This window comes from Micromesistius poutassou, assembly GCF_964030765.1.
Source record: "Micromesistius poutassou genome assembly, chromosome: 10".
Classification (NCBI taxonomy): Eukaryota; Metazoa; Chordata; class Actinopteri; order Gadiformes; family Gadidae; genus Micromesistius; species Micromesistius poutassou.
Window position 1 is genome coordinate 4,037,534 of NC_140280.1, and position 14,612 is coordinate 4,052,145.

At 51.6% G+C, this 14,612-nt stretch overlaps 2 protein-coding genes across 7 annotated transcripts in view; both read right to left on the bottom strand.

The window, feature by feature from the left end:
• Positions 1 to 1,248: 1,248 nt before the first annotated feature.
• LOC311354041 (uncharacterized protein) lies at positions 1,249 to 3,525 on the bottom strand. 2 transcript variants are annotated; one of them, XM_084473832.1, is made up of 2 exons: positions 3,383 to 3,525; positions 1,249 to 2,356 (listed from the first exon to the last, which is right to left on the bottom strand). In XM_084473832.1, exon 2 carries the CDS (start codon positions 2,346 to 2,348, stop codon positions 1,494 to 1,496), a length of 855 nt encoding a protein of 284 aa, XP_084329958.1. In that variant the 5' UTR covers positions 2,349 to 2,356; positions 3,383 to 3,525; the 3' UTR covers positions 1,249 to 1,493. The 2 variants fall into 2 exon arrangements, with proteins under 2 accessions (XP_084329958.1, XP_084329959.1); XM_084473833.1 differs by having other exon boundaries at positions 3,410 to 3,510.
• A 1,740-nt stretch (positions 3,526 to 5,265) lies between these two features.
• The window catches only part of ksr1a (kinase suppressor of ras 1a), a gene marked incomplete at its 3' end in the record, with an annotated part of 35,564 nt that continues 26,217 nt past the window's right edge, over positions 5,266 to 14,612 (bottom strand). For 2 of the 5 annotated variants that reach the window (XM_084474509.1, XM_084474506.1), the window contains 9 exons: positions 13,697 to 13,745; positions 13,114 to 13,174; positions 11,906 to 12,277; positions 11,184 to 11,380; positions 10,710 to 10,806; positions 10,284 to 10,417; positions 9,417 to 9,548; positions 8,712 to 8,847; positions 8,045 to 8,191 (listed from right to left, as the gene is read on the bottom strand). In XM_084474509.1, the coding sequence (XP_084330635.1) occupies positions 8,045 to 8,191; positions 8,712 to 8,847; positions 9,417 to 9,548; positions 10,284 to 10,417; positions 10,710 to 10,806; positions 11,184 to 11,380; positions 11,906 to 12,277; positions 13,114 to 13,174; positions 13,697 to 13,745 (1,325 nt within the window). Of the gene's footprint in view, positions 6,882 to 8,044; positions 8,192 to 8,711; positions 8,848 to 9,416; positions 9,549 to 10,283; positions 10,418 to 10,709; positions 10,807 to 11,183; positions 11,381 to 11,905; positions 12,278 to 13,113; positions 13,178 to 13,696; positions 13,746 to 14,612 lie in introns of those variants that run through there. The other 3 variants (XM_084474508.1, XM_084474505.1, XM_084474507.1) reach the window with 2 other exon arrangements.

Here is a 14,612-nt window from a genome sequence, read left to right on the forward strand (position 1 = left end):
TGAACTAGGGTCTCAGAATACGTCTTATTACCATTAATGCGCTACAAAACAGACAATAACAGCAACAACAACAACGATTTAATACAATAATACAACATACTTTATGTATCATGTATTATATATTATGTATTATATAGTTTATGTATTATGTATTATATAGTTTATGTATTATGTATTCTATATAGGGACACACAACAGTCTCCAGGTGCAGCAGTCAGAACAGCAGCTGTCTCGACAAACAAACAAACAAACAAACAAACACTGCTTTAAAAAAAACTCACCTTTGTTTTTGTTTCGGAAACCAGCTCTGAACCACCAGCCAGATCACACCCCCCCCCCCCCCACCAGTGCACACATGCACTGGTGTAGAAGGTGGTGGAGAAGATGGTGGAGGTGGAGGTGGTGTGGAGTGTGGTTTGTGTGGAGACTTCAGGCGGAACACACACACACACATACACACACACACACACACACACACAAACTCCTGGGCACACACAAACAAACACACACACAAACACACACACACACACACACACACACACACACACACACACACACACACACACACACACACACACACTCAGGAGAGAGACCTGGGCCCAAACAAACAAAACACACACACACACCCTCACTCAGGGAGGGGGATCCAGCCCAATGAAAGCCTCTTTGTCTGGGTCAGTTCCTCAAGCAGCGGAACCGCAAGCGCTCACTAAAGAACCGCTTCCTCCAGCTCATCATCAGGTTCCTACCGGCCACTCAGGGCCTAATAATCTCTCTCTCTTTCCTGTGTCTCGCAATGTCCTCCTCCCACACAAACACACACACACAACACACGCACATGCAGACACACACTTGCGCACACACACACACACACAGGCACGCACGCACACACGCACGCACACACACACACACAGACACAGGCACACGCACACACACACACGCACGTACACAAGCATTCACGCACCCACCCCACACACACACACACACACACACACATGCACGCTCGTACAATCATGCACACACAGACACACACACACACACACACGGTCACACACACAAACACACAAACGCACAAACACACACACACACACACGCACGCACACACACACAGGCTACATTGAATCGGAATCATGAATCATAATCATACTTGTTTTGGGGGAATCATCATTTGCGTGACTTCGAGTTTTTCTTTTCGTATTCATTTATTTACATATTTATTTATAGAAAAAGAACATTTGCCACAGAGGAACATGATTGGCACGGCACGGGGCAGCTTCTCCCCCAGCCTCCAAACAGAGAGCGGAGGAGGACTGGAGCCTGGGGGTTTTGTGAACGCAACCTCAGACCAGCAGACCAGGTGGACTCAACCACTCAGGCAGGAAGTGGCTTTGTATGCAGCCGGTGTGTGTGTGTGTGTGTGTGAGAGTGTGTTTGTTTGTGACCTTGCGGTTGCGTTTGCATGTGTGTGTGTGTGTATACACAAACCCCTGGCTCTAAACTACATCCCCGGGCCCCCCGGAGCCCCCCCCAGGGCAGGGGTCCGCGGGGGGTCCAGACTCACTGGGACCCCCCTCTGGGGCCAGGACACCGGCCGTCCCGTTGGCCCCTGGGGGCGGGTCTGACTCTCCCCCTGCTCCCGCCTCCGCCTCCCCCTCTCCTCCCTTCAGCTCCTTCTCCGTGTCCGCCACCTCCCCTCCCTCCCCTCCCTCCCCTCCCTCCCCCCCGTCGCCGCCCCCCCCGGCCCCCCACTGCTCCTTCTTGGTCTCCAGGGGTCCGAGCATCAGGCAGGTCTCCACGGCGGGGGGTCTCTGCGCGCGCCCGGCCTTGTTGCGCCGCGCGCTGCCCATCCAGAACTCACAGTTGCTGATGAGGTCGCTGTCCGGCTCCGCCTCCCGCCGCCGCTGGCAGAGCTTCCAGGTCAGCAGGGCGGTGGTGACCAGCAGCCCCACGCACGCCACCGTCAGCCCGCCCGCCACAAACAGCAGGATGCGCTCCGACTTCCGGCCAAACATGCCGGGCTCGGTGGTGGTGGCGGTGGTGGCGGTGGTGGTGGTGGTGGCGGTGGTGGTGGCGGTGGTGGTGGCGGCGGCGGCGGTGGCGGCGGCGGTGGCGGCGGTGGCAGCGGCGGCGGTGGTGGGGGTGGTGGTGGTGGCGTTGTGCTCTGGCGTCAGGGAGGAGCCGGAGTCGTTTGAGGGCTGGTTCGAGGGGGGAGGGTCTTCCAGTGTCGTCGGGACCGAGGGGAAGGGTTCCACGCTCGGGGCCTCGGTGGCGTTGGATTGGTCCGTGGCGGAAAGGCCCGCCCACAGGGAGAGCAGGGCGAGGAGGAGGACGGGTGAGGAGCTCTTCATCGTGTCGGCTGAACAGAGGGAGGAAGAGGGTTTGAGTACAGAAATGTTTCAGCACCGTCATCAGTTTACGGGCGGGAATCGTAGGGTACCTCACAATACGATTTTGAACTGATTATTTTGATGCAAAGAAAGATTTATACAAATCAACTATTTATACATATCAACTAAATAACTCTATGTAATTCACTTTATTACACGGCTCTTCTCAATGCTGTGGAACGCTCCGTTCACTTGCATGGGCCTTTCCGACTTCCGGCTGTCAAGGAAAGTGTTTTTTTTTGCCTCTGATTCACATCTGTCGTATCACTCCGCAAGTATTCCGTTAACTTATCAACCCCAGCGTATTTGGTTGCTAAGTGACGTAAACGTCTATTTCTCTGCTGATCAACACTACGAATGCTGGTGACAAATAAATTGTAAAAAGACACACCGTGTGAAGTTGTGTTTGCGTTTTGGCAAGTAGCCATGTAATAAGCGGGATAATGTATAGAATGGGAAATATTTCCAGATAATGACCAGCGTTCTATACATTATCCCTTACATCAACCATCAATACGTATCCTTAGATAACATCTAGAACCTGATTTGTGGGTCTTGTTCCAAATACTCAGTGGTTCTGAGTATCATATTGTATCTTATTATGTTTGTGAGTAAATATTCTACATCTTAAGTTAGGTATACTCATAGAACATGGTAAGGATTTAGAAAACTGTAAAAACATACAAAACATACAGTACGTATCCATCATTCTCTGACCAGGATTGTTTCGTAGCGTATAAATCGGAGCCTAATACAGCGATGGCCCTGAGCCTACCTGTTCACGTTATGGCAACTCCTAGAGACGGACCAAACCTTATCTGAAATACCTTCTCATCACAACACAACACTAGTCATCCCAGGAGTACAACACCTTCTCCTCCACCCTACATCCGACCGGAGAGGACCAAGATCCGAACTACAGTCTCCTCGTGTCCTCACTCTGGTTCAATGATCTAACCTCGAACGGTCTCAGAGTGAACAGATCACACGGTTACCTGAAGGATGGAAGGGGTTCGACTCACCTCGGCGACGGGACGGGAACGCAGCGGACTAGAACCCGGCTGAAGGCTCAGCTCAGTGAGAGACGAGGCATCGTGACACCTATTAACAACTCCACTTCCTCCTCCTACTCTCGGTTCTCTAATCGCACTCGACGCACGGCAGGAAGTGCTCATCGCTCATCTGTTGCCCTCTTTAGTCTTAAAATACGGCGGGGAAGCCAGCTGTCACGCTACTGTGATGCAAATGGAGAAATTCGAAATAATATCTTTGTTGATTCTAATCAGACTTTTCTGGATTATTTCGCTTGTCATGATTTTAAAGTAGGGACAGTGTAGGCGTACTTTAGGTAGGCCGGGAGTATTCTTTAAACTGTGTTAAGAACCTTATAACTATATACAATCTGTACAATGTACTTTTTTTTAAAGTGAAGGTGGGTCAGCAGACTTATTCTGTGTTTGTGTTGTTCGGTTCCTGAAGTCTCAGTTTTACTGATGATTGGTTTGTGTGGTTGGAAACGGCAAGCAGCCTGGATGTGAGAGAGCACTCATCTGAACACAGCGACCATTCTTGCACATCTCCCCTACACCTTCGTACGTGCACACACACACACACACACACACACACACACACATACATACATACATACTGTACATACATACATACATACATACATACATACATACATACATACACATACACATACACACACAAACACGCACACAACCATACACACACACAGACACAAACTCCTTCTCCAAACGAATGTTATTAGTCATGGTACCGGGCATTTCTCAAGGGCTTCCGGTCTGCACAGGGTTGAATTAAAACTTTCACAGACACAGTGAAATCTTCCACAAGGATGCATAATTAATATACAGAATAGTGTCTCTGTATATGACATTATGTTGCATATATGAACATTACCACTTTAATTACCGATATAACCACCATCGGAGACATGACTTTGGTGAGCCCCCGTCTCTCACCGATGCAGATCTGCGTGGTTATGCTTTCCTTTGTCGGTTCCTCAGACAGAAAGCACTATTATGTCGTGGAGGAGATGCTTTTATCGCCCCCATCCGATCGCTCGGGTACCGGTCGGGGTTAAAGAGGCTGCGGAACGGAGTGCGTTGCCAGGGAAACGAGAGCCATCCCCTCATCCCGAGACTTTTGACAGGCTTTGATTCAACTAGCTACTTACAATTGCTCTAGTAGTTGGTTGGTGATCGATATTTGTATTATGTGCATTGACTCAAAACATAGCATTGGTTAAATACTAAAAACTAGATTGGTTTGCAGTGAAAATATTTAGCTTTTCAGTAACTGCGTTTCGATCTCCTGAACTCTCCATCGCCCCCTAGTGGCGGCAGATATTTTGGACAAGTGGTTCCAGACCTTTTGGAGGACTGCTGTCCTGTACTGTAGTGGGTACTTCAGTCCCTCTCAAGTACCCTTTATAACATCAGAGGAGCACTCCAGAGACGGATGGGGAACTTGTTTTAGAACAGGCCTATTTTACAACATATTTTTCAGACATGCTGCCTTCCTTTTAGAGTTGCATATGATTTCAAACATCAGCCCTACAATTTCACACAAACAACCTTTCTTGTGCCTTTCCTCTGTGCTATTGTTGTGTAAGAGTGGGTGTGTTGTGTGTTAGCGTAAGTGTGTGTGTGTGTGGATGTGTGTGTCTGTGTGCATGTCGTTTGTACTTTGTTCCTGTAAGGTATTCGGCATGGGAGACAACCACGTCTTAACCAAGTTATGGTTTAATAACTTCTGAACGGCGGCTTATGGTCCAATAACTCTGAGCTTGTAGAGGAAGAGTTTGGCTCGCCGGGGGATTTAGAAAGCAGGCGCAGTCTGACGTGACAAGCTTCACTTTATTGACCCCCCTGGGAGGAACGCAGCGCGTACAGAATGGAAGTCACATGCAATACAAAAATATGAATTCTGACATCAACATAAAAAAACACACATTTACAGTCTTTATACAGTATTTTGTACATGGGCAAAAAATAGAAATATATACATCTGTCATAGGGAGAGCAGTACCTATTTCAAAATGTCATGGTGTGTACGTACAAAAACGTGTTTGTACAAAGTTTTTAAAAGAACCGCGTTGCTATGCTGTACATTAAATAATGTATTGACACACACGTGTGACACACAACGTTCACCACACGCATGCGCACACACACACACACACCTGCGCACACACGCACGTACACGCACGCCTACACACACACACACACACACAGAACAGAGAAATACAGGACACCAACATAAGCCAGAAATCACCACCACCAGCACACACACACACACACACCAACACACACACGCACCATCTAGGAAGATACAGGACTCTTCTTTTGTGCCGACAGGAATATAACTTAAAAAAATACAGACCCATATTTCAAATAAATTATTCACGCCATTATAAGGTGCACTTTACACTTGCATGAAGCAATTGTTACTGATTGTTGACAAATGATAATTCTAATTGATTATGGACATTTGATGACATGTTCCCAATAACATGTTGGTAACCCAGGCGATGGTTTCTACACAGGGAGGTTTGAGCCGACGATGACGGGAGCCCTGGGCTGCCTTCACCCTTTAGAACGAGTCTGGTCGCAAAACAACTGGTTCAGTGTCTCTGACCCCGCAGGAGGAAACACTCCCAACACACCGCCAACATGAAGCTGGGGGCTGTGGTGTCCAGGACGTTCATCTCCTCCTCCACGTGATGGGGGGCCGTGTGTGTGTGTGTGTGTGTGTGTGTGTGTGTGTGTGTGGGTGAGTTGCGAGCTCCATAAGGATGGTCACCATCTCCTCCTCCATGTGATGCGGGCCGTGTGTGTGTGAGGTTGTGAGCTCCACGGAGGATGTTCATGTCCCCAACGTGATGCTCTGTGAGCCCCACGGAGGGTGTGCAGCATGTACAGAACGGAGCACAACAGCGCTGGGAGGAGGAAGAGGAGGCAGGCGCCCGTCATCGCCATCAACATCGTCACCAGGCCTGCAGGGCGGTCTGTACGGCAGAACTCTCAGCACACGCCCACGTCACCGCCCCACGACCCCCACACCACCACCGTGACCTCCGCGCGACCTTCCCGCGACCTCCACGCGGCCCCGACCAGACGCCAGACGAAGACAGCAGAAGAAGAAGGCGAGAGGAGATCCTTCTTTTTTTTTATTCTAACAAAGGGTTAAGAGTAGGGCAGCGACTACCCACAATGCACCACTCGTCCCGACGCCACAGGACAGCACGGCGGCGGTGGCGGCGGCGGCGTTGGTTAGCAGGAGGAGGCGGAGGAAGAGGAGGAGGAGTGGATTAGTGGAAGCAGAGTCTGATTGGTTGAGAGGCGATGCTGTCATCGTCTCTCAGAGCATGCAAGACAGACGGCCAGGCGGCCAGGCGGCCAGACGGCCAGACGGCCAGACGGCCAGGCGGCCAGACGCGGCCTGCTGCGCGGCTGCTGCTACAACCTGGATCAGAGAAGGAGGAGGCGGAGGAGGCAAGGAGACGCACAGAGAAGGAGCAAGGAAACAGAGAGGCGTTAGTAGCAGTTAATGTCAACCACACACACACACACACACACACACACACACACACACAGGCTACATAAGACAGACATTCTGATTGGTTGAAATCTCACCAGACTTGCTCAACTTAAAGGGCCCCTATTTTTTATCACCAAAATATATCGAGCCATATATCGAGCCTTTAGTGACATCACAAGTGGAAGTGCATCATCCAGATGCATGATGGGATAGACCCAGTGGGCCGTAGCCACTGGTAGGCTGAGCTGTCCATCATACGTCTGGGTGGACACGCCCACTTGTGATGTCACTAATGGGGGGGGGGGTTGTGAAATGATTTGGGATGGCTGATCAACATCACACCTGAGGGTAAAACTATTTTGATATCTATACATATTTATACATAGCTTCATGCATCCTTTCCACCTCCGAGTTCATCTCTCCATCTTGTTAAAACTGCATTCCATCCCACTATCTGTCGCGTGGGTTAAACCGAGAAGTCATTTGTAAACAAGCAGCAGTTTAATAGAAAAACAGACGGAAGAGGATTTAGTGAAGATGATTCTTCCTTAAAGATATTAGGAAAAGAGCGAGCGAGGAAAAGACAAGGGCGAAGGGGAGAGGAGTTCAATCTTTTGGTTTTGTGTTCTGAAACGGTTCTAAACGTTAAGGAGGAGGAGGAGGACTGAAGCGCCATCGTTCACAGAACCCCCCCCGGCGGTCCCTCCGGTCGTTAGGAGACACCTCCGTCCCCACGATCCCTCAGCCAATCGGTGGGCCGCGCTCGGTCCGTGCGTCGACCAACCATAGGGTTGGAGGCCCGTGTATTCGATGGTCTTTACTGCGCCCGTGGGACCGTTCGAACCCTTTAAAGGATTTTCTCATAAAAAATGTATCGTGAAGGTTTATCCTCTACACTCAATCGACGGCTGCTTCTGTGCAAACAGTTCTGTACAAACACCGACCACCACGGCAAAACCACCACCGTCACCCGCACCCACCACCACCCACACCCACCCACCCACCACCACCCCCATCCCCCAGGGTCCAGTGTCTCTCTCTCCTCCTCCCTCCCTCCCTCCCCCATCCCCCCCAACCCCCCCCCCTCTCTAGGATCCGTACTCTGCAGACTTCCAGAAGTGTCCCGGGTGCGAGAGTCTGCGGTTGAGCTTGGGGAGTTTCTCCAGCATCTCGGCCAGCTGGGTGAAGGTGGGCCTCTCTCTCTGGTCGTACGCCCAGCAGGCCGACAGGATCTCCTGTGGGGGGGGGTGGGGGGGTGGGAGAGGACCGGACGAGAACCACCGGGTCAGAACCACAAGGTGGAACCCGGGCCTGGTCTGGTTCACTGCACCGTGAAAATGACCTCAACCAAGGTTTATCAATACAGGACGTTATGCTACATTCAAAGGTACAGGACGCCAGGGGATTCAGGAGTTGTTGATGAAGCTGTTTTTGTTTTTGGAATGAATGTACATTATGAATCGAAACAATGCAGGTTATATAAAGGAATGACGCGCATGATAAAGGAACGATGACCATTAAAATAGTAAAAATTCAAAAAAATAAAAAGTACAATGTTAAAGTGCTAAACCCAGTCATGTTCATTATTCAGGTCAACGTTAAAAGGTTAAAGGTCAACTTTCAAAGGTTAAGTGCAGTCATGTTCATTATTAAAGTAAAAAAGTGCAAAGGTCAACGTTTAAAGATTAAGTGCAGTCATGTTCATTGTAAAGGTCCTAAAGGTCAAAGGTCAACGTTAAGAGGCGGGTGACCTACCGTGACCTCCTTGCCCAGGCTGACCTCCGCCAGCACCTTCTTGATGCCCTGCCCGCTGCCCACCTGCCAGATGATGGCCTCCACTGGCTGGTTGGTGATTGGCCAGTCCCGGGCCTGCAGCTCGTACCAAATGGTTCTGTTGGGGGGGGGGATTTAAACAAAACAAACAATACCATCAACTCTTTATCCTTCATGCAGAGTTCACCTGGACACTTAATGTACGCACTTATTGTATGTTGTACGTCCTGGCACTTAAAAATAGTACTTAGCATTGTGTAGCGTCTTATCCTAGCTGTCTTTGTTGTGTACGGGGAATGGGTTAACCTAGTGATTGTTAGAGCTTGGCACTTGGTTCTATGAACATCTTAACTGTACCGACAGCGATATATTGTTGTTTCTCCTTCTTCTGACAAATGTAGTTATTGTAAGTCGCGTCTGCTAAATGCCTTGAAGGTAAAAATGCAAAATGTTTAAATGCTCATTTTAGTTTAGTTTAAATGAAAATAGTTTTTACGCTTTTTATCTTTTAATCCTACTTTCTTTCCGTTTGTCTCTCTTATTGAAGCTGTTTGTATCTCTTCAGAGTGACGAGCCATTCAACCATGAGCTTACTGACACCGCTCAGAGGAGGTGTGCTGGTGGTCGGTGGTCGGGGTCAGGGGTTAGGGGGGGGGGTCAGGGGTCAGGGGGGGTCAGGGGTCGTACCCGAAGGCGTAGACGTCGGCGGCGGCCGAGAAGGGCAGGCGGTCCTCGTTGTTCCCGGGACTCATCCTCCGCACAATCTCCGGCGCCAGGTAGCAGATCCAGCCGTGGGGCAGCTTCAGCTTGTTCTCCCGCCTAGAGGGGGTCAGAGGTCAAACGGGTCAGGGCCGCCCTCCCCCTCTCAAACTGTCCTGAGCCCCAGGGGCCCGGTGGAGCCTCAGGGGCCCGGTGGAGCCTCAGGGGCCCAGTGGAGCCTCAGGGGCCCAAGAAGACCTCCATAATCAAAGCTGAAGAGCTACAGAAGTTTAATTCACCAAATGAACATGAAAGTCAAAATGAAAGGGGGTCACGTTTCAATTGGTGATGGTGATGGTGCGATGTGATTGGTTGCAATTCCTTCCTTCAAGTCTGATGGCTCAGTTATTATTTGGAGCATGAATCAGTGAGTTTCTGTGAGTTCTGGTACAGCGAGGTCTGGTACAGTCCCCGAGCCAGGCTTTGAGAAACCGTGCTGTTGGGGACGAGGACACTCTGAAGCCAGTGATGCAGTGTGAACACACAACATCAGAGCGCAGTCTAGATCGGCCCCCCCCAACGTGAGGTTGGGTGAGGACTTGGGTAAAGAAAGGTCCTGTATGTACCACCACGGCCTAATCGTCACTGCCTGACGATGAGTAGCTACGAGCGTCCAGTGGTGTGGTGCGATGAACAAACTGTTCACTGGGACTCACACCTTTCGGGCATGGAGTCAATAGGGGGTTCAACGAGGTGTGTGGGGAAGCAGATGAAGAACCAATGTCCAACGTGGGGGGGGTCGCAAAATGAACAAAAAGGGGGGTCCCCGCTGCACCAGAGGGTGGAGGATCTTACCTTCCCTCCTGGACCACCCCCGAGATCCCGAAGAGGCCGAAGTCCGTGATCACCACCTTGTTGATGTCATGGAACACGTTCTTGGACTTCAGGTCTTTGTGGACGATGCCTTTGGCGTGCAGGTAGCCCATTCCCTGGAACCACAAGCACATCCTGTCACATGGCGTACCGGGAGCACACACACACACACATCCGGTCACACCTCGAACCGGGGACACACACACACACATCCTGTCACACAGCACACACATCCTGTCACACAACACACACGTGCTGTCACACAACACCCACATCCTGTCACACAACACACACATGCTGCCACACAACACACACATCCTGTCACACAACACACACACATCCTGTCACACAACACACACATCCTGTCACACCTCTTACCGCAGGCACACACACACACATCCTACGCACCTTGACGATCTCCTGGGCGATCTGCCGGGTCTTGTTGATGTCCAGAGGGTTCTTGGAGTCCCGCACCACCGAGTACAACGTCCGCCCTTTGCAGAAGCTGGGGAGCGAACCACGGCTCAGTGAGAAAATTTCTCTCCTGTCATTAAACCCACGGAAGTCCCACCCTCCCCTGTTCAACCCATGTAACAGAAGTCCCGCCCTCCCCTGTTCAACCCATGTAACAGAAGTCCCGCCCTCCCCTGTTCAACCCATGTAACAGAAGTCCCGCCCTCCCCTGTTCAACCCATGTAACAGAAGTCCCGCCCTCCCCTGTTCAACCCATGTAACAGAAGTCCCGCCCTCCCCTGTTCAACCCATGTAACAAAAAGTCCCGCCCTCTCCTGTTAAACCCATGTAACGGAAAGTCCCGCCCTCTCCCGTTAAACCCATGTAACAGAAAGTCCCGCCCTCCCCTGCTCAACCCATGTCACTCACCTGGTGATGATGGCCAGGTGGGGCGGGGCCATGCAGGCGCCCATGAAGAGGACCACGTTCTCGTGGCGGGTCTGCCGGTAGTTCATCACCTCCTTCTTGAAGAGCTTCAGGTGGTCCTGGTTGTTCCCGTCCATCTCCAGCAGGCGGATGGCCACCTCGCCGTGCCAGCGCCCCTTGTGGACCTTCCCCCAGCGGCCCTGAGGAGACCACAGACCCGGGGTCAGACCCTCACGTTCGGATCAAACCCGGAACCCTGAACCCACCTCTGTCATGGGTTAGTGAGTCCTGCCCTCTCCTGTCGTTAAACCCACGCTACAGAAAGTCCCGCCCTCTCTCTCGCCGTTAAACCAATGTAACGGAAGACCCGCCCTCTCCTGTCATTGAACCCACGTAATGGAAGTCCCGCCCTCTCTCTCCAATATCAAGGCGTTCCGTCGCGAGATGAGATCGATCTGGGAACAGCACGAGAGTTACCAGGACCCCACAGGACCCCCTCAGGTCCCCCCAGGACCCCCCCAGGACCCCCTCAGGTTCCCCCAGGACCCCCTCAGGTCCCCCCAGGACCCCCCAGACCCCCCAGGACCCCCCCAGGACCCCCAGGACCCCCCAGGACCCCCAGACCCCCCAGGACCCCCCCAGGACCCCCCCAGGACCCCCAGGACCCCCCAGGACCCCCTCAGGTCCCCCCTAGGACCCCCCCAGACCCCCCCAGGAGCCCTCACCTTCCCGATGAGCTCCCCCAGGTCCAGCTGCTCGTAGGGGATGTCCCACTCCTGCAGGTACACGCTGGTCTGGCTGGCCTTGCGGGAGATGGGCCCCCTCCACGGGTTTCCGCAGGAGTTGGGCAGGTCGTCCAGCTCGTCCCCCTCGCACTCGCCGTCCGACACGCCGTTGTGGCGCCCGTCCTCCCCGTACTCCTCCCCTTCCTCCTCCTCGTCCTCCTCGCGGCCGCGGTGGTGGCCGCGCCTCTCCTCTTCTTCCTCCTCCTCCTCCTCCTCCTCCTCCTCCTCCTCTTCGTCCTCGTCCCGTTCGTCCGGGTGCTGCTGGTGGTCGACGGCGTGGTCGCCGGCCCGGACGTCCTCCTCCGCTTCCTCCTGAGACACACACACAGAGCTTCTGTTGGGTAGCTGCACCCGGGTCACGTCTATAACGCCTGTGTGTGTCCTCATTCGTGAACGACGGAAAGATTTCAAAAAGAAAAAGAAGATCAAAAAGTTGAGATAGTTGCATGCAGCAGTCTGTCTTCCTGTAAACACGCTGCAGTGACTGTAAGACGCTATGGACCAGCGCGCCCACTCAATGGAACATAGTGCGCTCCTTTTACGGCAGTGGTTCTCAAAAAGGGGGTACGAGTACCCCTAGGGGTACTTTGGAGTACTGCAGGGTGTACTGCTCTGACCCTCCCCTGGCGTTGTGCTTCTCTTGTGGGGAGACATTAGCCGACGGTTGCGTGAAGCACAGGCCCATGTTTCTCATGTTTACACCGCCGAAAAGAACGCACAAATGTTCATTTTTAATTCATTTTTTCAACAATGTTTTGTGCCGGTGAGGTATCTCAGAGGGGGGTTCACTAGTAGAAAACGTTTGAGAACCCCTACTCAACCGCAACTGCACCTCCAGATGCATGCTGCAACACACCAGCAGGTGGAGCTCCCACATCACCCTCAACACTCCCGGCCCGCTCTGCCTCAGCCTGACTCTGGCTGTTCACACCTGCACGGGTTCCCTTGTTGGGCAACAAACAGTGCCGACGCCCCCCCCCCCCCCCCCGGGCAACCGCATCCGTGCAGAACACCTCTGATGTGAAGTGTATTGACATCAACCCCGCGTTGTCACGAACACAAACACGGCAGAAGGTCAGTCCCGTTTAGCGGTGACGCCTGAGGGAAAACGTGACCACGCCGCGGTCCCCTGAGGCAGCAGGGGTTACCTCCTCGTCGTCATCCTCCACCAGCTGGTTATGGACGTCATCCGCGCCCGTCTCCGCCTCGCTGCTGTCAACAACCGGGACAAAACACGCACCGATCAGGACGGTGGAATATACAGTAGAGTGGAGGAAATACAGTGAGAGGGTGGGGCCTCTGTCAGTAGTCTGAAGCGTGGATCACTGTACTTGAACACGAGTTTTGACACGTTGTTGTGAGTTTTAAACGTCCAAGTCACTCTTGGAAAAGGGATTTGAATGAGTCTCAGTGAATTGTACCTGATTACGTGGAAGGTTAATAATAATAATAATATATTTTATTAATGTTAGATGACATATGCATTAACATCTAGGGCATTTAGCACTTAGACGCTAAATGAAGCAACCTAAACGAAGCAACCTACAATAAGTACATTTGTCAGAAGAAAGAGAAACAATATATCTCTGTCGGTACAGTAAGGATGTTCATAGAACCAGAGATAGCTAGGATACGGTTTTTAAGTGCCAGGACGTACAACATACAATAAGTGCGTAAAAGGTAAGACGGGGATAAAATAAAACCGACCAATCAGGTGGGTTGGTGACTTACACAGCGTCGGCAGCGAGCTCCGAGTGCAAACTGACCGGGCTGGACACATCTGTGGGGAGCAGAACGGTTAACAATTGGTTAACGACGCAAAGAAATCTAATTGTGTTTGTTGGTGTTCATGAGGTCAGGACCGGAGGAAGAGGTCAGCCTGGGGTCAGGCTGGGGTCAGGCCGATCGTTCCCGAACAGGCGTACAGAGCGGTACTCTCATTGGAGAGAACGGCCCAGTGCGGTGGTTTCCCTTTAAACGGTTTGATTGGAAAACAAGATGGATACCTCACTTAAGAGACCAATGCTGTCTGCACAAATCTAAATATATATATATATATAAAATTAGAGAAAATGATATATGGATAATATATAATAATTGATCAAATCTAGATGACGGAAATCCACAATCCACATTAAGGACAACAGTAGCCTGAAAACCAGAAGCGTGGGAACTAAACCCTGGCTCCTCCCCTCATTCCATCTCATTCCAGATCGGTGAGTGTGAACCGTCCTCAGAGCACAGAGCGGCGTTCACACAGAGCGGCGTTCAACACAGAGCGGCGTTCACACAGAGCAGTGTTCACACAGAGCAGTGTTCACACAGAGCGGCGTTCACACAGAGCGGCGTTCAACACAGAGCGGCGTTCACACAGAGCAGCGTTCAACACAGAGCAGCGTTCACACAGAGCCGCGGTCACACAGAGGTTTGAGGAGAGGAGAAACGTGTGCAGGTGGTATCCTGGTAGGTAACATGCAGGTAAAATGCATGTACCGTCCTGGTAGTTAGCATGCAGGTAGTATGCAGATAGTGTATGCATGTAGTAGCCAGGTAATATGCAGGTATGCAGGTAGGCAATATCCATGTAATACAGAGCACGTAGCACAGGTCCTACCCCAGTAATGTACAGGTAATGGTCTTATTACCT

What these genes read in the sequence shown, in the direction of transcription:
- LOC311354041 (XM_084473832.1), bottom strand. Translation starts at nt 2,348, where the DNA reads ATGAAGAGCTCCTCACCCGTCCTCCTCCTCGCCCTGCTCTCCCTGTGG.